Source organism: Vicia villosa, linkage group LG2, assembly GCF_029867415.1.
Source record: "Vicia villosa cultivar HV-30 ecotype Madison, WI linkage group LG2, Vvil1.0, whole genome shotgun sequence".
NCBI classification, from domain to species: Eukaryota; Viridiplantae; Streptophyta; class Magnoliopsida; order Fabales; family Fabaceae; genus Vicia; species Vicia villosa.
The window spans coordinates 149,161,929-149,186,676 of NC_081181.1; the positions used below are offsets into that span (position 1 = coordinate 149,161,929).

Genomic DNA, 24,748 nt, shown 5'->3' on the forward strand with positions numbered 1-24,748 from the left:
TATAATAAATCAATGAATATGCCACCAACTCCCTCCACACATTAGCCGTTGCCTTATCGTTGAGCTCTCTTTTGTTTCCCTCCAAACAATCTTCACCCTCAAATACACTAAACAATAATACCCTTCATTCATCACCAATACAACACATTCTTTATTACTTTATCATCATCTTCATCATGGCTAGCAAATTATTAGCCTTCACATTGACATGTCCACGTCCATTCACTGCCTCTCCAACATTCTCTTCCTTATTATCATCCACTTCTGTTTCTAGACTCCATCATCCTATTCAATTCAACACCGGCCGCCACTCTTGCCTTCGTCGCCGCCTATTCGAGTTTTCCCTCAAAGCCGCCTCCGATCAACAGGAAGATGCTGTTGTTGATAGTAAAATATTACAATATTGTAGCATAGACCAAAAAGAAAAGAAATCAATCGGTGAACTTGAACAAGAATTTCTTCAAGCACTTCAAGTATATATTCCTTTCAACTCTTTGACTCTTTTTATTTTATATTCTGTTGTGAGCAAAGCTTAAAGCAGCGGCTGTTATATTGAATAGGCATTCTACTATGAGGGGAAGGCAACTATGTCGAACGAAGAATTCGATAATCTCAAAGAAGAACTCATGTGGGAAGGAAGCAGCGTTGTAATGCTAAGTATGTATTTCAAATTTTTGTTCAACTTCAACATTTTCTTTAGTCTTGAATATTGATTATGTATGCAGGTTCTTCTGAGCAGAAATTTCTGGAAGCATCTATTGCTTATGTGTCTGGAAAACCAATCTTGAGTGATAAAGAGTTTGATGAATTAAAACTCAAGTTAAAGGTTTGCTATTTTCATCATTATGACAAAATCTAAACATTTATATATGAAATTTATATAAAATAGGGATTTTTTCTTATATATGAGATAATGATTCTTAGATGGAAGGAAGTGAAATTGTGGCTGAGGGTCCCCGGTGCAGTCTTCGTAGTAGAAAGGTAATCATGTTGGAATAAACTTGGTTAAAGTTCGAATCGGAGAATGAAGATGAATGAATAATTTTCTATAGGAATTCATGAAATGATTCATGTATGTATTTACTGTTAATGTTTATTAGCTACTGATCAATAGTCTTTTATATATAGGTTTATAGTGACCTTACTGTTGACTATTTCAAGGCATTGTTACTGAAAGTTCCAGCAACTGTGGTTGCATTAGGATTGTAAGTGACTTTCCTTCTTGTAATTGATTACAGTATTTAAAATTATCATTGTTGTTAACGTGTCAGTGTCGTGCCTGATGTTCGAGTAAGTGTTTCATAATCCGTATGACACTGAGCACACGATCCATGATTGGAAGAACATTTTTGACGATTTTTCTGACTTGTACAAATATATGTTATCATATTAACCATGGTTTGATTTTCGCTGCTTTTTTTTATTCTTTTCTCAATACTGTCAGGTTCTTCTTCCTTGATGATGTAACTGGATTTGAGATCAATTATTTCGTAGCGGTATATCTCCTCATTTTTCCTTGTTCTAACATCTGTAGTTAGTTATTTAGATGCAATGGATTCTTAAATGTCATAATATCTTCATATTCTCAATGATTGTAATAGGTTTCGTTGTGAATTGTTAAGTGCAGATTCCAGAACCTTTCAGTTTCATTTTGACTTGGTTTGCTGCTGTTCCTTTCATTCTGTGGTTAGCACAGTCAATTACAAATGCAATCATAAAAGATTTCTTGATATTGAAGGTATAGTTTTGATAATATTGTGCCAATGTTGGGTTTATATTGAACCATTACATAAACTAAGATAGTTTATTTTTTAATTAAAGGGTCCTTGTCCTAATTGTGGTACTGAAAACACCTCATTCTTTGGGACTATATTGTCAATTTCAAGTGGTGATTCAACCAACAAAGTCAAATGTGAAAAGTAAGTATAAAACTATTTTTGCACTATTAAGTCATTTCATTAGTTTCATATTCATTTTTCTTGTTATTAAACCAATATGATTTATGATATAGACATTAATTTAACATTGTAAATTTGTGACTCAGCTGTGCAACTGTTATGGTATATGATTCAACTACAAGATTGATAACATTGCCAGAAGGAAGCAATGCATAAGTGAAGGTTTCTTAATTCTCCTTTAATACTGTCACATCATTGGTAGAGAAGCTACTTAATTACATATGGAAGCTAGGGTAACTCAAGTCAAGAAATTATCAGTCTCCCTCTAGTTTGATATGTATATATTCTGTGATATTTGTATAGCATACATAGAATTTTTCATTGGGAGAGATGGGTTATGAGGATCCTTAACTCCAATTATTGATTTTATTAGTTAACATAGTTGGTATATATTTTTATCCTATTTTCATGTATTGAAATTATATATTATGATGGTATGCTATTTATTCATCAAAAATTAAGAAGGCAAGTTCAGCAAAACTTGAGATTTGGCTATGGTTTTATCATTTTTATTTTAAATTTAAATTAGGCAAATGTAATTTACATGAAAGTGAAAAGCTACAAATATGATAATTGAGTTACTAAAAAATATCAAAAAAATTATATATATATATATATATATATATATATATATATATATATATATATATATATATATATATATATATATATATATATATATATATATATATATATATATATATATTGTATTGGTATTGTTGTGAATTCAATGTCACGAACAAAGTATAAAATAAGGGATGAATAAAGGACAAGGAAGAAGAAGAACACAAGAATTGGTTATAGCTGCTATTCTTTTACTTTCTCTTAAAACAAGATTACAAGTTTACAAGAATAACAAATAACCTCTCTCACCCTAAATTAGGATTTGCAGCTTAGCAATGATGAGAGACTAGTATGCTATTTATAATAAAACCTAACATACTAACTAATGGGCTTTTTCAGCAAGGCCCATTACACAAGCCAACTTAATACACAAGCTAACTTAACAAATTAGGGTTTAAACACTAAAACCTAATTTAACATGCTAACAACTCTAGCATCTTCGACATCTGCATGCTAGACTCATCTTCGACACCAGCATGTGAACAATCCTTCGACTTCATGCTTAACTCTGTCGAACTGTCGAACCAAGAAGCTACCCTTCGACAATACTAGAGTTCGATCCAATATCTCACAAATCTCCACCTTGGACCTAACTCTACAACGTCAAGGAACAAACTAGCTTTCTTCATGCAACTTTATCAACTGCATACAGTGGAAAAACTTGCAACTCGACAATGTCTTGGTGATCATATCAGCAGCATTGTCTTCAGTCGAAACCTTCAGCACTTGGACTTCTCCACGCTCGATGACTCCTCTGACGAAATGCAGCCTCACATCAATGTGCTTAGTTCGCTCATGATAGGCTGAATTCTTCGAAAGGTGTATTGCACTTTGACTATCACATTTAACAGTGATACCTCGACCTTGAAGTTTCAGCTCCTTTGCAAAACCTTCAAGCCACAATGCTTCTTTCACAGCTTTAGTTAGGGCAATATACTCCGCTTCAGTGGTTGATAGAGCAACAACCTTCTGAAGTGTTGCTTTCCAACTAATTGCAGTGCCAAACATAGTGAAAACATATCCAGAAATAGATTTTCTGGAATCCATACAACCTGCATAATCAGAGTCGACATATCCTTCTATTACTGCTTTACTATCTTCACCCAAGGCTCCACCATAAATTAGGACTCTATTCAGAGACCCATTTATGTACCTTAAAATCCACTTCAATGCTTGCCAGTGAGCCTTTCCAGGATTCGCCATGTACCTGCTTACAAGACTTACTGTGTATGCTATGTCGGGCCTAGTACAGACCATAGCATACATCAAAGAACCGACTATATTAGCATATGGGATGCTATTCATATAGGCTCTTTCGACATCAGTACTGGGACACTGATCAATACTCAGCTTGAATTGAGGGTTTGTTGGAGTCACAACTGGCTTCGAATTCGACATACCAAACTTTTCAAGAATCTTCCGTAGATATGCCTCTTGAGATAGGCATAACTTCGACTTCTTTCTATCTCTTCGAATGTCAATTCCAAGAATCCTGGAAGCAGCTCCCAGATCCTTCATATCGAACTCCTTATTGAGTTCAGCCTTCACCCTCATCACATCTTCGAAACTGTTGCTTGCTATGAGAATATCATCCACATAAAGCAACAAAATAACAAATGAATTACCAGGTCGAAACCTGAAGTAAACGCAGTGGTCGAACTGACTTCTAATGAAACTTATGCGTGCCATGAACTTGTCGAATCTCCTATTCCACTGTCGAGGAGATTGTTTCAGCCCATACAAAGATCTCTTTAACTTGCACCCATAATCTTCCTTCCCCTTTTCGACATACCCTTCAGGTTGCCTCATCAGGATCGTTTCATCTAGATCACCATACAAGAACGCAGTCTTCACATCCATCTGTTCCAGTTCAAGATCGAATTGTGCCACCATGGCAAGCAACATTCGAATGGACCTATGCTTCACAACAGGAGAAAACACATCATTGAAGTCGACACCTTCTTTCTGAGTGAAACCCCTTGCAACTAACCTTGCCTTGTATCTTTTCGACGTCACTCCTTCAATTCCTTCCTTAACTTTGAAAATCCATTTACAGCTGACTAACCTTGCCCCAACAGGTTTCTTGATCAGTTCCCAAGTATGATTATCATGAAGAGATTTCATCTCATCATCCATGGCCTTCAGCCATTCAGTCTTATTTCGACTCCTCATAACTTCCTTATAGTCTCTAGGTTCTTCGTCTAGAACCTCATTCGCAGAGATTAAGGCATAAGCTATAAGATCTGCATATCCAAGTCTCTGAGGTGGCTTGATGACTCTTCTCGACCTATCTCTCGACAATAGGTAGTCATCGTCAGTTTCCTCAACTTCAGCATCTTCTGCTTCTTCTTCGACTTCATCTGGGATATGCAATTCAGCATCAACATGCTCCACCTCAACAGGAATCTCTACCTGTTCCAGCTCTTCGTCAGATGTTTCTGTACTTCGACCAACATCATCTGTTTTCTTAAAAGCCATTTCAGCTTCATTGAAAACTACATCTCGACTGGTGATACACCTCCTGTGACCTGGCTCTAGGCACCATAGCCTATAAGCTTTGACTCCTTCAGGGTATCCCATGAACATGCATTTCAGAGCTCTAGGTTCGACCTTGTCTTGCCTAATGTGAGCATAGGCTATGCAGCCAAATACTCTCAGTTTGTCGAGATCTGGTGGATGTCCCGACCAAACTTCTTCAGGTGTCTTCATATCTAACGCTGTCGAAGGACATCTGTTTATCAGATATGTTGCTGTCGAAACAGCCTCAGCCCAGAACACCTTCTTTAAACCGGCACTAGTTAAGATGCATCTGACTCTCTCCAAAATAGTTCGATTAAACCTTTCAGCTAAACCATTTTGCTGTGGAGTACCTGCAGTAGTTCTATGCCTTGCAATACCAGAGGCAGCACAAAAACTGTCGAATGCCTCATTGCAAAATTCAAGGCCATTGTCGGTTCTCAACCTCTTGACCTTTCTGCCAGTCTGATTTTCAACCAGAGTCTTCCAACTTTTGAAATTCTCAAAAGTTTCATCCTTAGTCTTCTGGATGAATACCCATAATTTTCTGGAATAATCATCTACTATGGATAGAAAATACCTTGCTCCTGAATGTGATGGACACCTTGCAGGCCCCCAAAGATCAGCATGGATGTAATCAAGGGATCCATGTGTTCTTTGTTTGCCTTTGTTGAACTTCACTCTGCAAGATTTTCCAAGTACACAGGGTTCACAAAACTTCAGCTTTTCGACTTTGTCTCCACCAAGCAGATTTTGTTTCCCTAATTCGACCAGACCCCTTTCACTGACATGGCCCAATCTCATGTGCCAGATTTCTGTTTTCGACAAAGGTTTCGTGGATGCAACATTTGTCGAACCACTTACAACTTCAGCCTCAAGGGTATACAAGCCTTGTTTCTTCACGCCTCTCAAGACTTCCTTCGAACCCTTCATGACTCTTAGGATACTTTTCTCTCCTTGGAAAACATATCCTTTCTTGTCGAATTCACCAAGAGAAAGCAGATTTCTCTTCAAATCAGGAACATACCTGACTTCAGTCAACAACCTTATTGACTCATCATGGAGCTTGAATCTCACAGATCCAACACCTGCAATCTTGCAAGCCTTGTTGTTTCCCAGCAATACTGATCCACCATCTTGATCACATAATTCCTCGAACAAGTCTTTGTTTGGAGTCATGTGCCAAGTGCAACCTGAATCCATAATCAACTCCTTCTTAGAGTCACTGCTTGAAACCACAAGAACATCAGATGATTCGAAATCATCTTGAACAATGGCAGCGTTGCCATTATCCTTACCTCCATGATATTTCAAGCGTTCAGGGCACACCTTTCTTGTGTGACCCTCCTTCTTACAATGGTAGCATCGAATGCCAGATGCTTCGCCACTGTAAGTCTTCGACTGGCTTTTGCCTTTCTTCTTGTCGAACTTACCATCCTTTCGTAAGAGTTTTCCTTTAACGGCCAAACCTTCACCAACAGTCGAAGGTTTATGCTCCTTTCGTTCGTTCAGGTCCTTTGAATATAGGGCTGATTGAACTTCTTCAAAGGTCAGGGACTCCCTTCCATACAAGAGAGTTTCTTTGAAGTGAGCATGTGATCGAGGCAAAGCGCACAATAGTAACAGCGCTTGATCTTCATCATCAATCTTTACATCGATATTTTCAAGATCAAGAATCAGCTTGTTGAACATATCCAACTGCTCAGTCAACACTTTGTCTTCAACCATCTTGAATGAATACAAAGCCTGCTTCAGGTAGAGTCGATTTACCAGCGATTTGGTCATATACAAACTTTCAAGTTTCGCCCATAACCCTGATGTCGTCGTCTCCTTTGATACCTGTCGTAGAACCTTATCACCAAGGCTCAACAGAATTGCGCTGTGTGCTTTCTCGATCATAGTTGTCTTCTCCGCTGCCGTTAATGCAGCATTCATGGCTGCCTCTCCCTTCAACGCTTCCAAACAACCCTACTGAACCAGTAGGGCTTTCATCTTCAAGCGCCACAGACCGAAATCATTCACTCCAGTGAACTTTTCAATCTCATACTTTGTTGAAGGCATCTTCTCCACGCTCACCGCACCAATTTGTTGTGAATTCAATGTCACGAACAAAGTATAAAATAAGGGATGAATAAAGGACAAGGAAGAAGAAGAACACAAGAATTGGTTATAGCTGCTATTCTTTTACTTTCTCTTAAAACAAGATTACAAGTTTACAAGAATAACAAATAACCTCTCTCACCCTAAATTAGGATTTGCAGCTTAGCAATGATGAGAGACTAGTATGCTATTTATAATAAAACCTAACATACTAACTAATGGGCTTTTTCAGCAATGCCCATTACACAAGCCAACTTAATACACAAGCTAACTTAACAAATTAGGGTTTAAACACTAAAACCTAATTTAACATGCTAACAACTCTAGCATCTTCGACATCTGCATGCTAGACCCATCTTCGACTACAGCATGCACACTTCGACACCAGCATGTGAACAATCCTTCGACTTCATGCTTAACTCTGTCGAACTGTCGAACCAAGAAGCTACCCTTCGACAATACTAGAGTTCGATCCAATATCTCACAGGTATTTTGTAAGGGGCCATGAGAGGCGATGGGTGAGACGAGTGATGCATCGTCTTGCCATAAAGCTCTCATGATCGCATGTTTACGAGATCGACCGCTTGTTTAGTGGATGTGTTGCCACTTTATTAAATATGTCACCTATTTCTGGAATGACTTGTCTAACGTGGGAGAATGGAGATGTGACATATCCATGATCCACTACGATATGGAAGGAGTTATAGGGAAGTTAACCATGCTCTCCTAAATAATAGGGGAATGACTATCCACCCCTCACATTCTCTCGGCGTTGGTTGCTATTCTCAAGGGGCCTATGATCCAACTTCCCCCCTACATTCTTACGAATTGTACTTTTTGCAAGTACAAGTGGCGCCCACCGAGGAGGGCCGGTAAAACTGACTTGAGCCATTATCATAACATTTTTTTAGAATTGCCATCCCACGTTCATCCTCGTCGTCCATCATGGTTAACAAAAAGACAACAATCTAGCTAGCAAGGAATCTGGTAACGAGGAAAGCGCCAAGGTAGAGATGCGTGCCACCATGAAAAACCTTCATCACCATAACCAATCTCTTCAGGATAATGTTCTCCATATCCAACAGCGCCAGTATGGAAAAACCCTATAGACAAGGCGGAGATGCTAGACTCCTAACCTCTCTTAAATGATATATGGGAGATGTCCGTTCATGAGAACTTGTAAACATTGGCTATGTTCGATGAGCCCAACGACCTATATGAACATGTTGCCTCCATCAACACTCAAACGACCATAATTGGAGCCCTTGACTCCTTAAAAATAAATGTCTCACTCAAGAACAAAAGTGTGGGGTATCGGAGATAGAAGAACATCTATAAACTTGAAAGGAGTAGGCGAAGTTCAAGAGACAAGAACGGAGAGTTCCGTGGGAGAAGACTCGGAGGGCTTAAACCTCTTACTCAAACTTTCCCTATGGGGAGCATATGAATCATGATACCTCTTGGTATTATCATTGGGGGCCGAAGATCGATCATCTGACCCTTTGATCATCCCAACGAAGGAAGTTTTACCTCAACCAAAGAGAACCGAGGAAGATTGAGATGGAGATTAACTCCCAGCGCCACCCAAAAGTTTCTTTGACAGTTCCTATTCGGAAGTAATAATAGAAGAAGCTGAAGGAGAAAAAGTGACCGCCCCTGTTCTTTGACGGGCTTTCTCCCTACCAAAGAGGTTTCTCACCGCAACAATACCTTTTGAAGCCATCATATTTTCACAATTTCACACATTTTTCTTTCTCCGTTGGAGATCAATCACCGTTGGATTGAATATTCGGGTGAGGGTTACCCAACTTAATAGGTGCAATTGCCTTTTACTATCCATTTCTTTCATTTTATTATTTTCTTTTATTTCCCCCAGCTAAATAATTTATAATGTGCAACTCAAAATTAAGCCAAACCGAATCAAGTGGTTTACTAAAAAGAACATCACAATTGGCAAAGACTAAACGTAAAATTAAGTTAAATTGACACCTAATTGGGAAACTTTAGGTGTTTGGACAAATAAGATTTTATCAAAACTTTTTCAAATTCCTCAAACTTAATCTCTCTTCACATAAATCCACTATATTTTCTTAGTGAAAACATAATTAGAACTTTTGAAAAAATTTCAGAACACGATTCAAATTTGGGGAAAATTTTCAACAGTCACACATAACAGATAAACAAACAAATAAACTAAAAACTAATAAAGGAAATATCCCATATACTTAAACCAAACATTTTCCCGAATGTTTAAGATAAAACTAAAAGAAAGGTATAAAACACTCACATAGATCAATCATCTAGAGAGAAGAAATACCCCTGAGAAATATGTTTGTTATTACATATGATTGTCAATATTTTACGGGCAACAAGTGAAGAAAGATATTATGTCAATATCTGAGACACCTTGTCTCTATGTGATCAAGATAAGTCAGTAAGAAAGCAACATGTTAAGCATAATTTCCTTCATTCTATAAGACATCATGTCTCGCTCTGGGTTGTTTCACGTGTAAGTTAATTTGGGTAATTCTCGCGCTTTTAAGGATTTGTTTCCATTTATACACAATCAAGGATTTCACCCTTGTGTGCTTTTGTAATTGAGAAAATTTTATTCATGATATGTATTAGCAAGATTAAAATTGAATAATTCTGATTTGTTCAAAATTTATTCAATGAAGTTTTACAATCAGCATTATTAAAGATTGATTTCTTACGCTTTTAAGAAGTCTATTTGTGTTAAATACCTAAACCCCGGTGGGCTTTAGTGTTGGACCTTTGTTTTTATTTAAGGAGACATTTTTTATTGTAAAGACTCAGACCTTGCATAACTAAGCTTGGCGTGTTAAGTTTTTTTAGTCGTGTTTATTTTTGTGCAATACTTTATTCTTGTATCTCATTTCTAAGTTATGAGAATAATGTGTTTGAGTTGTAATATCGTTTCATCATTCATAATCTTTTATAACTGTACAAACATTTAAGAGAGTGTTTGAGTGAAAGTGATAGGGGTCTCAGATTCAGGGGGAGTTCTGGATCAAAGTTCTCGGGTACTATTTGGAAAAGAAGGATTGAACTAGGAGAGTTCAAATTAGACGAATTTGTACTTATGACTATTAAGAGTGAGTTTTCTTTCATTGGGTTAACGCCCTCCAGACGTAGATAGATTTGTACCAAACTGGGTTACCCATTCCTAAGTTATTTTATATTTTTCATTTATTCTACAAGTTACACATTATACTTGTCATACCCTTTGTTATAACATTCTATCTGACATCTTGTTATCTAGAAAACAAAATTTCAAATGACATCAAAGCAAGCACCCTATTCTTCTAAGATGAGTTCCAGGGGTTCTATATATGCTTTTCAAAATGGAAAATGTTAAAGAATGGAGATCTGTAAATCGGCCACCTATTCTGGATGGCATAAACTATGATTCTAGAAAGCTTGCATGATTGCCTTTCTCAAGTATATGGATAATAAATCTTGGAAAGCAATCATAAAAGGATGGAAACCTCCAAAGGTTATAGCTGAAGATGACACATAATCTTTGAAGCCTAAAAGTGACTGGTCGAAAGAAGAAGATGAAAAAGCACATGGTAACTCTTGTGAACTCAATTCCATTTACAACGGAGTAGACAAAAATATTTCCAGGCTTACTAATACTTGCTCCAACACCAAAAAAGCTTGGGAAACTCCCCAAATTGCTCATGAAGGTACCTAAAAGGTTCGCATGTCAAGACTGCAACTCCTGACTACTAAATTTGAAATTTTGAGGATGAAAGAGGAAGAAATAATTGCTGATTTTAATGTCGACCTCCGTGACATTGCTAATAACTCATTTTCTCCAGGTGAAAAAAATATCAGATCAGAAGTTGGCTAGAAAAATACTCATGTATCTTCCCTAGAGGTTTGATATGAAAGTATCAACCATTGAAGAAGCACTATCAAATATGATGAGCTAGTTGACTCGCTACACACCTCTGAAATTGAAATCAATGACAAATCAGAGAAAAGAAACAAAAATGTGGCATTTAAAACCGATGTTGAAGATGAAGAAGAATAGGTAAAAAAGATATTAATGATAACCTAATTGAATTTATTGCACTTCTTAAAAAGTATTTGGGAATGTCATGGGAAGACTTGACACTAGATCAAGGAATAACGTCATAACCAATGTCAAAGACAATCTACCTTCCAATACCAAAGGCTTCAATCCTTAACAAAAAGCAAAAGAATGAGATAAAAAAATAAAGGCAAGGGAATCAAATGTCATGAATACGAGGGATTTTGGCACATTCAGGCATAATGTACCAACTACCTTAGGAAACAAATGAGGAGATGCAATACCATATTGTCAAATGAAGAATCAGAGGATGATAGTGAAAGCGAGAAAACCAACAATGTTGTTACCTTCACAGCTTGCTTAAGATCCAAATTCACTATGCATAATAATAGTATGGAGTTAAGTGATGAAGATCTCTCTGATGATGATCTTGCTGAAGCTTACAAGTTGTTGTATATCAAGTGAAAAGAAGAATTCATTCCCGGTGAAAAACAAAGAGAGAAAAATTAATGTTCTGCTTCGAGACAAAATTAATCTTACCACCGTCATCGCTGGATTAAAGGAAGAAGTTAACCGATTGAACTCTATGCTTGAAGGTATGACCAAATTTGTACGTATGCTAATTTTTTGTTCTTAAACCCTTGATGAAATTCTAGGGATAGGCAAGACCGCAAGAGATATGATGAGAATTAGGTTTGACTATAGCTTCTTGAAAGCAAAATCAAAATTCGCCCCTTGTGTAAAAGACTGAGATCATCATGTCAAACTATATGTCATAATATCTTGTACAATATCGTTGCATGCACACTAATGTTTACACCATAGCCTCATGGGTGTGTCACTATTATGGTCAACAAGGCCATATAAGACCTATATGCTACAAATTATATGGTAGATCATACCATCATTATCAACATTGTCCCATCAAGAACACTTCAAAATATGTCTGCGCTCAACAAGTATGGAAAGCTAAAGAAGTAACTACAAGTTACATTGCCTACATTTCTTTAAAAGCTAATTCTCATGAAGATTGATATTTTGATAGTGGCTCCTCCAAGCACATGATTGGAGAAAAGAATTACTTGAAAGAGCTAAAGTCTTACTCCAATGGTTGTGTTACTTTTGACAATGTAGCTAAATCATTGGAAAGGGAAAACTGGATTACCCAGACCTCCCTAGTCTAGATGATGTTCTCCTTGCTGAAGGTATCACTACAAACCTCATCCGTGTGCGATCAAGAATTATGCGCCAATTTCAATTGTTATGAATGTACAATCACTAATAAACATGAGGAACAAATAATAAATGGTACCAGATCATCAAACAATTGCTATATGTGGTATTCTCAATCAAAAGACCGACTTTAAGTTTGTATGACCTCTAAGGTGGATGAGACTAAATTGTGGTACAGATAACTTGGTCATTTGAATCTCTGAAGTATGAGGAAGATTTCCTCAAAAAGGCCATCATTAGTCTTCCTACTTTGAAGATTGAAGAAGGAAATATTTATCGAGACTGTTAGATAGGTAAATAGATCAAGAAGTCACACTAGAAGATTAAACATCTTACTACCTCAAGAGTTCTTGAGCTACTACACATGGATCTAATGAGGCCCATGCAAGTAGAAAGCATAGGTGGATGAATATGTCTTTGTGTGTGTTGATGACTTTTAAGGTACAATTAGGTTGATTTCCTTTGAGAAAAATCAGATATTTTTATCACTTTTGAAAGTCTATGCCAACACTTGTAGTTTGAGAAGGTGGAAAAATTAGTAAGATTGTTCGAATCCGTAGTGATTATTGAAGGGAATTTGAAAACTCTAGTTTTTCAGAATTTTGTTCTTCTGAAGGTATATCTCACGAGTTTTCAGCCCACATTACTTCTCAATAAAACGGAGTTGTTGAACCTAAGAACCGAACGCTTCAAAAAATAACTTGTTAACCTTTTTAGTAAATTTCTTGTCTTTTTTTTTTTTCTCCTTATAACAAAATAAAATGAGTTGACAAATTAGTGGATATAACTAACATTAAATATGAAAGTCAGCTATTGAAAACTTTGTTGACTAACAACCTTAAGTAATTGTTATAACGACTAACAAAAATGATTTTTCTAACCATTGCCGGTATGCAAAGCTCTATGATACTTGTACGCACGTTTTTCAGTCATATATGACAAAATTTAGAATGGCTTTTACTTATATTCCATTTAACAAAAATAAAATAGAATTCATTCATCATAATATATGTCAGAAAATTCTATTTGGCGCCGACATACGTACAATGTACCAGTACCATATTAGTGTTCTTGTAAAAAAAATATTAATATTGACTTTGTATAGATTTTAGAAACTACATCTAATTCATCGTGGGATCACGTCTCATATAATTACAATAAATCTACAACGTGATATAGGAACTGTACTTCATATATAAAGGATACATGTCCTTGTAATTCTCAATCAGCATCGATTGCATTCAAAGATAACTAATTAGCCTATTAGTTGTCCAAAAAAACTTAACCATGGCATCTATTCTCCAAGCTCGTAGCTTCATGTTGATTGCTTATGCAATGATGTTCAGTTTCATGGGAGAACCAACAGTAATTGCTGTGACATTTAGACCCAGTAAATGGTCTCTTGCTCATGCCACCTTTTATGGAGATGAAACTGCTTCTGAAACCATGGGTATATATTTATATCTTATGTTATATCAAAATTATCATTCATTTTCACTTTGCTTATTGATATATATTTGTTTGCTCTTAAAGGAGGAGCATGTGGATACGGGAATTTGTTTACGAACGGTTACGGAACTGATACAGTGGCTTTAAGCTCAACATTGTTCAACAATGGCTATGCGTGCGGTAGTTGTTTCCAGATCAAATGCTACCAAGCGAGTGCATGTAACAGAAATGTAGCCTTCACCACTGTCACTGCCACCAATCTTTGTCCTCCTAACTGGTCCAAGCCCTCCAACAATGGTGGATGGTGTAATCCGCCACGCGTTCATTTTGACATGGCCAAACCTGCCTTCATGAAAATTGCACAGTGGAAAGCTGGTATCGTCCCTGTTATGTACCGCAGGTAACTCAGAATCCTAGAGGTGTAATTTTTTCTGGTATGAAATAATTAGTATCTTCTTTTAATGTGTTTGGTGATTAATTTATAGGGTGCCATGTCAAAGGAAGGGAGGGATTAGATTCTCCTTCCAAGGAAATGGGTACTGGCTATTGGTGTATGTGATGAATGTGGGAGGTGGAGGAGATATTTCAAGCATGATGGTGAAAGGAAGCAGAACCGGATGGATTAAAATGAGTCATAACTGGGGTGCTTCTTATCAAGCATTTGCAACACTAGGTGGTCAAGCTCTATCTTTCAGAATTACTTCATACACAACCAAAGAGACTATTATTGCATGGAATGTTGTTCCTTCTAATTGGAATGTGGGACTCACTTATTCCTCAAGCACCAACTTCCACTAAAGAGTTCATGGTCATGGCATGCCACAAACTTTGTGACCGGCTACTCCGTTTTAATATGAATGAACTACAGCACTTTTCTATTAGTCTTTCAGGTTTTATTACTTTTAAGTATATAAGTTATTGAAACTGCTGCAGATGAAATTTTCAGAAGCTCAGCAGGTGCTTATGCAAAGAAACTGACACCTTTTTGTTGGTTTGACAAACTTGTAATGTGACCCCTGCGTTCAGTAGTCAACTTAATTTTTCCACAAGGTTGACATTGTAGAAATTTGTGTTTAAACTATAAAGTAAAGTGCTTATCATAAAAATTATAGACTTTGGTGTACTGAACGGTTTTTATTTTTGCTAGAACAAAAAATATATAATAATTATGAAGATCAAGATAAACTGATTGTCTTAGGTTTTTGGTTCCAGAAGAACAAATTAATGGTTATGGATGGTATAATAACAACATCCAGAACATAACATTCAGTTACCTTGAACCAGCCCTTCTCCATGGGAGTCCATATGCAATACATAATTGAAAACACTAAATTAGAATAGAAACAAACATGAGTTAGATCTTTACCTGTATGTTAAGATGAGGGTAATTTCACATTTTCACTGATTTCTAGGAACTACACATGAGTGAGAGCTTTGCATGAACTGCACATTGGCACCAGATTTGCTTAAAATCTGTTATGTATACTTGTAAGGCATATTCGGCTCCTAAGATGCCTTTTTGCATATACATCCTTCTCGCAATTCTACAAAACAAAAATCAGAAGGACCACATCCATAAGACAGAAATCTGCTATTGCTAATTTTTTTTGAAGTATGATATATATGACATTGAGCTAACTAATATGAAAACAAATGATGAGTTAAGGAAGCTTTTGATTGGAATCACGAGTAAGTCTGTTGTTGTTACCGAAGATATCGGTTGTTCGCTTGATCTAACCGGTCAGAGGAAGACGGATTCGGAGAATAGAAATGAAAAAAAAAAAATGAAAAGAATGAGAGGAATGTGAAAAATGAGATGAATAATCAAGTTGTTGCTTATTCTATGAGTCAATTATAAAACATGGAGCAAATAAGAATGAAACGAGTCAGGTAACACTTTTTGGATTATTGAATTTCATTTATGGGATTTGGTCTGATAGTACTGGTGAGAAATTGATTATATTTACTACTAACTACATTGAGAAACTCGATAAAGCATTGATTCGTCGAGGATGAACGGATATGCATATTGAGTTATCAGATTGTGGTTTTGATGGATTCAAAATGTTGGCTATGAATTATATGAGTGTTGAAACACATTCTTTGTTCCAGTCGGTACAAGGTTTGTTGGAAGAGACCAATATCACACCTGCTGATGTTACTGAAAACTTTATGCCTAAGGTAGCTAATGAAGATGTTGAAACATCATTGGAGAGGTTGATTGAAGCACTTAGAAGCTCTAACGAAGAGGCAACGAAGAAGGCTGAGAAAGCAGAAAGTGGGTTATGTAGAATTGTAAATATATTTAGTACCTGTTTGGTTGCAAGTTTGCCATGCTATTCTGCAGTCATAAAATTAAGTATCTTAAGCTTAAAATATCTTTGTTATGTGAGTTTTTTATCCTTTGTGTTGAAGTATACAAAATCACTATTTTCATATTGGCTTTCACATGAGAATAAACTAACAAACAAATAAATAAATGACACATAAAGTAGCACCATTTTTTATGATAAAAATCAAGATATTGAGAGGGTCGGACCGGGTGGAAGGGAACCTCTGCAATACAGCCATCACTATGGTTGAAGTAGCCAAAGAGATATAAAACTGCAAGCGGTTAAGATATTTATCACTTGAAAGCAATATCCAAGAAGCCACTTGTAATAATTTGAATGGATATCAAAGCAACTTAGGCACTAGTTATATTTCATTTTTGACAGAAGTTTTGTTTGATATATAGGGTCTCTCCCTGCACGAAAATACCAGACATCACTACTTCAAAGTTGTTGCAATTTAACAAAATAATCACCTCGCAATTTCATATAAATATGAACATTCACCTGGAACGGTACCTGATTATTGCTACTAGGCTGGAAAATCAAAGTGTGTCGCACTTTCTTACATAGAAAGCAAGCCATCTGCATTGCTCGGACAGCTGTTGAAAGTGTAAATCATAGTGTCAATTTATGTTACTTAGGAATCATGTAACAAGTTGGTTAGTGGCTAAAATTATGTTATGTAACTCTCTTCTTCTTCCTCATCCCTCTCTCTATTCCAATCTTTATCTTTTCTTCTTTTCAATTCTAAAGTGTGAGGAACAAGCTTGAATCTTTCAAACCTTGTGAGTGTATCACTTGAGTGAAGAGTGGTGTGAAGGTTAATCAATCACTTGAGTGAAAGATTTTTGTTGCTTGCTTAAAGTTAAAGATAATGTCAAAAGACAGAATACAATACCAGAAAACCTGGATACCAAGTCCGGAATAGAGTTTAAGGATTAGCATGAAAATTATGCTGTGAAATTAGTATTATTACAAAATGAACTTGTTCTTATCATGTACACATATGCACCAAGCTTGGGTGCTGACACATATTTTTAAATACTAGGCTTGAAAATTTATGGATTAACATCAAAAGTTACAAACTAAATTGACAGAGTTGCCTAAAACATTAAAGCCACAGCCGGAATGGTCAATGAGATCAATTACCACCCAATCTCCTCCACCAGAAGGAAGTCTTAACTTCTTGTGATTTAAATCCTTGTGAGGCAGGAGGTGTGAGAATATCAAGCATTGTTTCCTTCTCTCTTGGGGTCAATGGAACACCCCTAACAAGGTTCAGAGCCATGATATGAACATTAGTCTTTTGTTTATGCTTCTGGTAAGCCCATGCTCCAACAGCCGCACCAGCAACTAAGAGCTATTCAAAAGCACATATTATCGAAATCAGTACAAATATAAATTGCACTGCCAAAAAAATTACAAGTTCAAGTACTTTCAATCCTCCAGGAAAAAGTTACCGGTGATAACCACAAAGCTGCTGTCTGCATATCAAACTTTGGTGCATAGAGTATAGTCTCTCCAAATTCATCTTCAAGCTTTTTGTAGATTTCCTTGTCATTTTTTCCAGAACGAATTTCGTCACGGATTAACTGGAAATTGTTTGAGTGTTTAGAATTTACATAAAAGCAAAAAAGCTCACATCGAAACAAGGAATTCAAAACCCGATCTGACCAGCGGTTCAACCGGGAACCAGAACTGTGTACGGTACGTTCAGTCATGAAAACCACCCTGCACTAAAAGTAAAACCAGGGAGAAAACTGAAACCGGTGAAAACCAGCGGTTTGGCCAGTTTCCCATGATGGACTACATTTTTCAACTAAACCAAAACATGAAAATGTGATTTAAAAATTAAAATTCAATGCAGTGCACTTCAACCTCACAAAAGAGAATGAATTGTCATGGTTTTGATATGTATAAAAGATCAAAATTTGGCATAATGTCATCAAACAACCTTATCATGTGTGTGTTCATTAAACTAACTATCATTATTCATTATATGATGTCCGGAGATACAATATATGAAGTGTTAAAAAAGATTAAGGATTAAAGATGGTGATGAGAAGGCTATTGAACATTGGTTAGTGAAAAAAGGATAAGTAATAGGTGTAGTAACTACAAACTAGTTCATCGTAAAAAAACATCTTGCAAAAAAGCGTTTAATACTCAAAGTACAAGTGGAACACAACATCCTACACAGTCTTCCACTCCACCATAAGTCATAACCCTTTGCATCCCATCCTATTATGAGTCAAGTATTCCATCACAACCGTGTGCATTCAGCCTACTATTTATAATTATCTAAGGCCAAAACTAAATCTTCAAAAGCTATAACAAAGTCTATATCTCAACCAAATCCATGTTTAACAGATAAGCCACCAAAATAGACAAAAAATGAAGAAATCTGATTTTTCCTAGTTGAAGCCAGTAGAGGCAAATCTACTTTCATATAAATATCTTTTTGTTCAAAGAAGTTGGAACTTCCCCAATGGTGACTTAATCAAAGATGCAAACAACGAATCCAACACCATAGATTTAGACATTTTGTTTCGGAAGTATAATTTTTGTGTGATCAACATGGTACGATCTTTAAATGCTCTGAGATTGTTTAGGATCTTTACATTTTGATGTTTTTATCCTTCTGAGTGAGTAAGATTAGATACATTTTGATGTAGTCCTCTTAGATTATGAAGTTTTATAAATCATAATCAATATTACTTTGACAAGTCATGTTACCATATACAAATCAAGTTACGTTGACGAATTACATTACATTGGCAAATGCATTAAAAATATATTGACTTTAAACTAAACACATTACAAATATACTGACTTAAAAATATACCTTTCGAAGAAGAATGGCAATGTCGGCTTGAGAATCTTCAATGGATTGACTCCCACATTCAGTACATCTCACATTGTGACTAATGTTTTGTGCCCGAGCATCTACTATCCGCGCCTCTTTCACAGCATCGTCGTTACTCGCCGCCATTCAAACCTTCCCAAACAACCGGTATTAGTATTAGTATTAAACTATCCTATCCTATCTTGGAAGTTGAAAAAACCATTTCTAAACAAATAAATAAAAACTAGTGAGTGAGAAGATAGAACAAATTAAGTTTTGTTTCAGCTGAGCATTTCATCGAACAGGTAGAAGACGCGAACATAAAAACAGAGCAGAAAACGAAGAGTGATTATGGAATTTTAATACCCGATGAAGATGAATTTTGATGATCGTTGAGGAGAACCGGTGAGGCTGAATGAGTCCGCGGTGCCGTCGAGTATATACGCCGGTGGAGCTGACTGTTACTGTTATTTCTTTCGTTTATAAGAAAACCAATAAATTTGAGGGATCGTAATAGGTCGTTTGGTTGGGAGGAGGGAAGGGGATATTTATTAAAATATGTGTTTTGGTTAATTTTTTATAATGGGAGGGAAGCAAAATCTCTCCTAGACTCACTTTTGCTACCCTCTAAAATGGAGAGATTTGGAGGAGAGTGAAGATTTAGTAATCATAATTTTATTATTTTCCCTATTTTAATTTTGATTATTTTTTTAATTTCAAGATTGTCCTTATTAAATTATTAAAGACTAGATTTTTTTCTCTGTATTATTTTACGTTTGTTTTTTTCTATTGTGCGGTTGCTATTTGTGCGTTTCTCAGGTGAGTTTTTTTTCTTTTTATTTTGTTGAAGTTCCCTTTTTGATCTTTTATTATTTTTTTATAATAATAAATACTTATATTTATATTGGTTCTTATATATGATAGTAATAAGGTTTTTTTATTATATTTTTAATTGGTGAAATTTACTCAATACTATTGTTATTTAGAATTATTTTTACTAAGCACATATAATAATATTTATAAGGATAAAAAGGTAAATTGATTTTAAAATCCATCCCCTTCCCTTGTCAACCAAACATACTTATTGTTAAAAATCTCTCCGCTCCCCTCTCATTCCCTTCTTTAAACCAAACATATATTTAGTTAAATTCCCTCCTCTCCCTTCCCCTCCATTCCCCTCCCCTCGATTAAATTCCCTCCCCTTGTGAACCAAACATACTTATTGTTAAAAATCCCTCCGCTCCCCTCTCATTCCCTTCTTTAAACCAAACATATATTTAGTTAAATTCCCTCCCCTCCCTTCCCCTCCATTCCCCTCCCCTCGATTAAATTTCCTCCCCTCTCCTCCCCTCCGTTGAACCAAACGGACCCTTAATAGAATCGTGAAAGTGAAGAACGCATGGTAAATTAAAGAATAAGGCTATTCTTACATCCATATTATATATCAATATTTACATCACATATTGTTCACCAGTCTTTTTTAAAATAAAATAATATTTTTTATTTTTTATTTTTAAAATTACAGACAACACTGTTTATGTACGGACGTGCATTAACCAACTTCATTACTGCATTAACCAAGTTTTTACATTGTATTAATCAAGTTTGATGACTGCTAAAAATTATTTTTAATACCTGGATGTTGCATTAACCAACTTCATTACTGCATTAACCAAGTTTTTACTCTGCATTAACCAAATCTGATGACTACTGTAAAATACTGTTCATGGGTGTAAGTGTTGGATGATTAGAATAAGTCAATTGCAGTGTAATTGGTTTTGAAGTATTTTTGGAAAACAGCTTATTTGAGAAGCTATTTTGATAAAGCTGTCATACTACTCCAAAAAAAAAAAACCAGAAAAATATTTCTGTTTTTAGGCTATTTTGTTTAGCTTTTGTTTGTTACTTTGTTTAGTGTTAGTAGGCACTATATATACATTTTGTAACATGTTGAATGATTTAATGCCATATGATTTTTTACTCTCTCAGTTAATCTCTATTCTCTCTAAACTTGATCTTTCCCAATTCTCCAATTTCAACAAAATTATCCATCACCTCCATTGATTCACATACAAGGTTTTGTGCTTGTTCCAACATTTGGCATCAAGAGCTTTGGTTACAATAGTATTCCGCTGCAATGTCCGTTTCAAACGACAAGATCCCCACCAATCTTCCCATTCTTGATTCAAAGAACTACAACAAATGGTGCAAACAAATGAAAGTTCTGTTTGGCTACCAAGACGTGCTCGATGTGATTACTACCGGTGTTACCCCTCTTGCTGAAGAGGCTACAGCTGCCCAACAAGCCACTCACAAAGAAGAGAAGAAGAAAGACTACAAGGCTCTCTTCTTGATACATTCTTGCGTCGATGAAGACAACTTCGAAAAGGTTGGTGATTGTGACTCGGCGAAGAAAGCTTGGGATATACTCGAGAAGGCGTATGCGGGAGTTGACAAAGCGAAGGTGGTGAGGTTACAAACTCACAAGAGGCAGTTTGAATTACTTCAAATGGAAGAGAAGGAAACGGTCAACGATTACATAACGCGTGTGACGCGTTTGGTGAATCAAATGAAGGCTTGCGGTGAGTCAGTTTCGGAGGAAAACATTGTGTCGAAGGTGTTGCGTTCTTTAACGGCAAGATTCGACAACATTGTTGTTGCGATTGAAGAATCGAAGGATCTCAAGACCATGACGAAGGATGAACTACAAAGTTCATTGGAGGCTCATGAACAAAGGATGGATGAAAGAGGAAACGATAAGGCAAAAGCGGAAGTGGCTTTACAAGCTCGTTTCAATGAGAAGAATAAGAGATCGAAAGGGAAATGGTCTTCTAGAGATAAGAAGAATTTCCAGAATTTTGGTGAAAAAAATCCACAAAATTCAAGAGGACAGAGAGGAGAAGGAACCTCCAAGGATGGTAGTCAAGGCAACTACAAGCCGCTCGACAAAAGTACCAAGAGATGTTACAATTGTCAAAAGCTTGGACATTTCTCAAGAGATTGTCGTTTCAAGCGCAAGGAGAGTGATGCGGATGAAGCTAAGGTTGCTAGGCAAGAAGTGGATGATGATAACACACTTCTTGTGGTGATTACGGAGGAGAATAATGGCATGGACAGCAGTAGAAAGTTGCTGGATAGCAACTACTGCAGTACCGAAAAAATGCAGAGAACGCATTCGGAGAAAAACGCACTGGTAACGGTTCGAGATGGAGTTCAAGGTAGTGATGAGTGGTACTTGGATTCTGGTTGTTCGACTCATATGACGGGTAGAAAGGATTGGTTCGTGAAGATCAATCAAGCCACGCGAAGTAGAGTGAGATTCGCGGATAACACGACTTTAGTGGCCGATGGTGTCGGTGATGTTTTGATCATGAGAAGGGATGGTGGTCATTCCTTGATCAAAGATGTATTGTATATTCCTGGAATCAAATGTAATCTTTTAAGTATTGGCCAATTGCTTGAAAGAAATTACACGGTTCGCATGGAAAACAAGGTTTTGCGCGTTTTGGACCAAAACGGTGTTTTGATCCTTAAGGCTCCTATGGCTGCCAATAGAACTTTCAAGATTGAGTTGAAAGTTATGGAGCATAGGTGCTTAGCTACTGCTGCAAGTCGTGAGGAATGGTTATGGCACTACCGTCTCGGTCATCTCAACTTTCGTGATCTCGACGCGTTACAAAGACATGGTATGGTGTCCGGGCTGCCAAGGATTAAAATTCCAGCTGAACTATGTGAAGAGTGTGTTCACGGGAAGCAACACAAGAGTAATTTCAGCAAGGATGCGGGTCATAGGACCAAACATCACCTTGAGGTGGTGTATTCCGATGTATGCGTACCGATGCAAGTCAACTCCTACGGTGGCAATCGATACTTTGTCACGTTTGTTGATGATTTTAGTAGGAAGTTGTGGATTTACCTCATTAAGAGGAAGGATGAGGTGTTTGAAGTGTTCAAACGGTTTAAGTCAATGGTTGAGCGCCAATGCGGTAAAAGGCTCAAAACTCTCAAAACAGACGGTGGTGGTGAATTCACATCCGGTGAGTTTATGAGCTATTGCAATGATGAGGGGATAATCCGTGAGGTGGTGCCTCCCTACACTCCACAACAAAATGGCATTGCGGAGAGAAAAAATCGGACAATCATGAACATGGTACGAACCATGTTAAAAGGCAAAAATTTACTGAAAGAGCTTTGGGGTGAAGCGGTATCTACAGCTGCCTATTTGTTGAATAGGTGTCCGACAAAGAAGCTGGAAAAGATAACTCCAGAAGAGGTATGGTCCGGATTCAAACCGAGTTTGAGTCACTTGCGTGTTTTCGGTTCGGTTGTGTTTCGACACATTCCGGGACAGCTTAGAAAGAAGCTTGATGATAAGGGTGAGAAGTTGTTACTTGTTGGATATCATCCTACCGGAGGCTACAAATTGTTTGATATTAGTAGCAAGAGGATTGTGGTAAGTCGGGACGTGATTGTGGACGAAATCCGGACGTTTGACAGCAAAATTTCTGCTGTTTCTGTACAGGAAATCGATTTACCAAATGAGGTAATTGATTTCCAGCCTGTGACAGAGCCCCGTGGTGCTGCTGGAAGTCAAAATTCAGGCCCAGAAATCGATTACCTGGGAGGAAATTTGAATTTCCAGCCTACTAATGATCCTGGACAGCAACCATTCGCAACGGAGGATAGTGAAACGAATAGACGACCAACGAGGCAGAGAGGTATGCCTCAAAGACTCCGAGATTGTGAGGTATTCCGTGATAGCGAGATCAATCATGATGGTGATCTCATCCATTTCGCTTTAATGGCCGAATCCGAACCGGTGAATACGGAGGAGGCATTAAGCGATCCAAAATGGATGAATGCAATGAAGGAAGAGCTTGAATCAATTGAGAAAAACAATACTTGGATGTTGGTTGACTTACCGAAAGGAAAAAAGGCAATTGGTGTGAAGTGGGTCTTCAAGGTGAAAGCGAATCCGAAAGGTGAAATAATCAAGCATAAAGCTCGATTAGTTGCAAAGGGATTTTTGCAAAAGGAAGGGATAGATTTTGATGAGGTGTTTGCACCGGTAGCAAGGCATGAAACCATCCGGTTAGTTGTTGCGATAGCTAACAACAACAGCTGGCCGTTATATCAAATGGACGTCAAATCGGCATTTTTGAATGGTCCACTTGATGAGGAGGTATATGTTGGACAGCCACCTGGGTTTTTTATTCAAAATCAAGAGGCAAGGGTCTACAAGTTAAGGAAGGCACTCTATGGTTTGAAACAAGCTCCAAGAGCTTGGAACAAACGCATAGATGGTTTTCTTATAGACATTGGTTTCAAGAAGTGCGTATCCGAACATGGTGTTTATGTGAAGTCGGATGCAAGCGAAGGAGTAATCATACTTTGTCTCTATGTGGACGATTTATTGATTACGGGCAGCTGTGAAAGTTATATTTCAAAGTTCAAAGAAGAGCTTATGAGGGAGTTTGAAATGAGTGATCTTGGCACAATGAAATACTTCTTAGGCATAGAGTTCCAAAAGACAAAGTTGGGGCTGCTCATGCATCAAAAGAGGTATGCAATGGAGATCTTGAAGAGGTGTGATATGGAGCATTGCAATGCTGCCACAACACCAGCCGAG

The 24,748-nt window shown here is 37.0% G+C and overlaps 3 protein-coding genes across 3 annotated transcripts; 2 read left to right on the top strand and 1 right to left on the bottom strand.

Moving 5' to 3' along the window:
* Nucleotides 1-42: 42 nt before the first annotated feature.
* LOC131647021 (PGR5-like protein 1A, chloroplastic) lies at nt 43-2,371 on the top strand. Its single transcript, XM_058916938.1, has 9 exons — nt 43-473; nt 561-657; nt 726-826; nt 925-981; nt 1,129-1,205; nt 1,445-1,496; nt 1,628-1,738; nt 1,822-1,919; nt 2,045-2,371. The coding sequence occupies exons 1-9, from the start codon at nt 177-179 to the stop codon at nt 2,112-2,114; spliced, it is 960 nt and encodes a 319-aa protein (XP_058772921.1). The 5' UTR covers nt 43-176; the 3' UTR covers nt 2,115-2,371.
* Nucleotides 2,372-13,665: 11,294 nt separating this feature from the next.
* Nucleotides 13,666-15,065, top strand: LOC131652418 (expansin-A7-like). Its single transcript, XM_058922266.1, has 3 exons — nt 13,666-13,942; nt 14,026-14,341; nt 14,427-15,065. The coding sequence occupies exons 1-3, from the start codon at nt 13,780-13,782 to the stop codon at nt 14,737-14,739; spliced, it is 792 nt and encodes a 263-aa protein (XP_058778249.1). The 5' UTR covers nt 13,666-13,779; the 3' UTR covers nt 14,740-15,065.
* Nucleotides 15,066-17,199: 2,134 nt separating this feature from the next.
* LOC131652419 (cytochrome c-type biogenesis CcmH-like mitochondrial protein) lies at nt 17,200-19,668 on the bottom strand. Its single transcript, XM_058922267.1, has 4 exons — nt 19,486-19,668; nt 19,120-19,272; nt 17,735-17,866; nt 17,200-17,634 (listed from the first exon to the last, which is right to left on the bottom strand). The coding sequence occupies exons 2-4, from the start codon at nt 19,264-19,266 to the stop codon at nt 17,416-17,418; spliced, it is 498 nt and encodes a 165-aa protein (XP_058778250.1). The 5' UTR covers nt 19,267-19,272; nt 19,486-19,668; the 3' UTR covers nt 17,200-17,415.
* Nucleotides 19,669-24,748: the final 5,080 nt, after the last annotated feature.

Excerpts from the sequence above, each read along its gene's own strand:
- LOC131652418 (XM_058922266.1), top strand. The coding sequence starts at position 13,780 with ATGGCATCTATTCTCCAAGCTCGTAGCTTCATGTTGATTGCTTATGCA. Across the intron at positions 13,943-14,025 it reads AACTGCTTCTGAAACCATGG|GAGGAGCATGTGGATACGGG; the intron begins GTATATATTTAT and ends TTGCTCTTAAAG. Across the intron at positions 14,342-14,426 it reads GTCCCTGTTATGTACCGCAG|GGTGCCATGTCAAAGGAAGG; the intron begins GTAACTCAGAAT and ends ATTAATTTATAG.
- LOC131647021 (XM_058916938.1), top strand. The coding sequence starts at position 177 with ATGGCTAGCAAATTATTAGCCTTCACATTGACATGTCCACGTCCATTC. Across the intron at positions 474-560 it reads AATTTCTTCAAGCACTTCAA|GCATTCTACTATGAGGGGAA; the intron begins GTATATATTCCT and ends TATATTGAATAG. Across the intron at positions 1,497-1,627 it reads AGATCAATTATTTCGTAGCG|ATTCCAGAACCTTTCAGTTT; the intron begins GTATATCTCCTC and ends TGTTAAGTGCAG.
- LOC131652419 (XM_058922267.1), bottom strand. The coding sequence starts at position 19,266 with ATGGCGGCGAGTAACGACGATGCTGTGAAAGAGGCGCGGATAGTAGAT. Across the intron at positions 17,867-19,119 it reads TTGCCATTCTTCTTCGAAAG|TTAATCCGTGACGAAATTCG; the intron begins GTATATTTTTAA and ends AACAATTTCCAG. Across the intron at positions 17,635-17,734 it reads CAGCTTTGTGGTTATCACCG|CTCTTAGTTGCTGGTGCGGC; the intron begins GTAACTTTTTCC and ends GCTTTTGAATAG.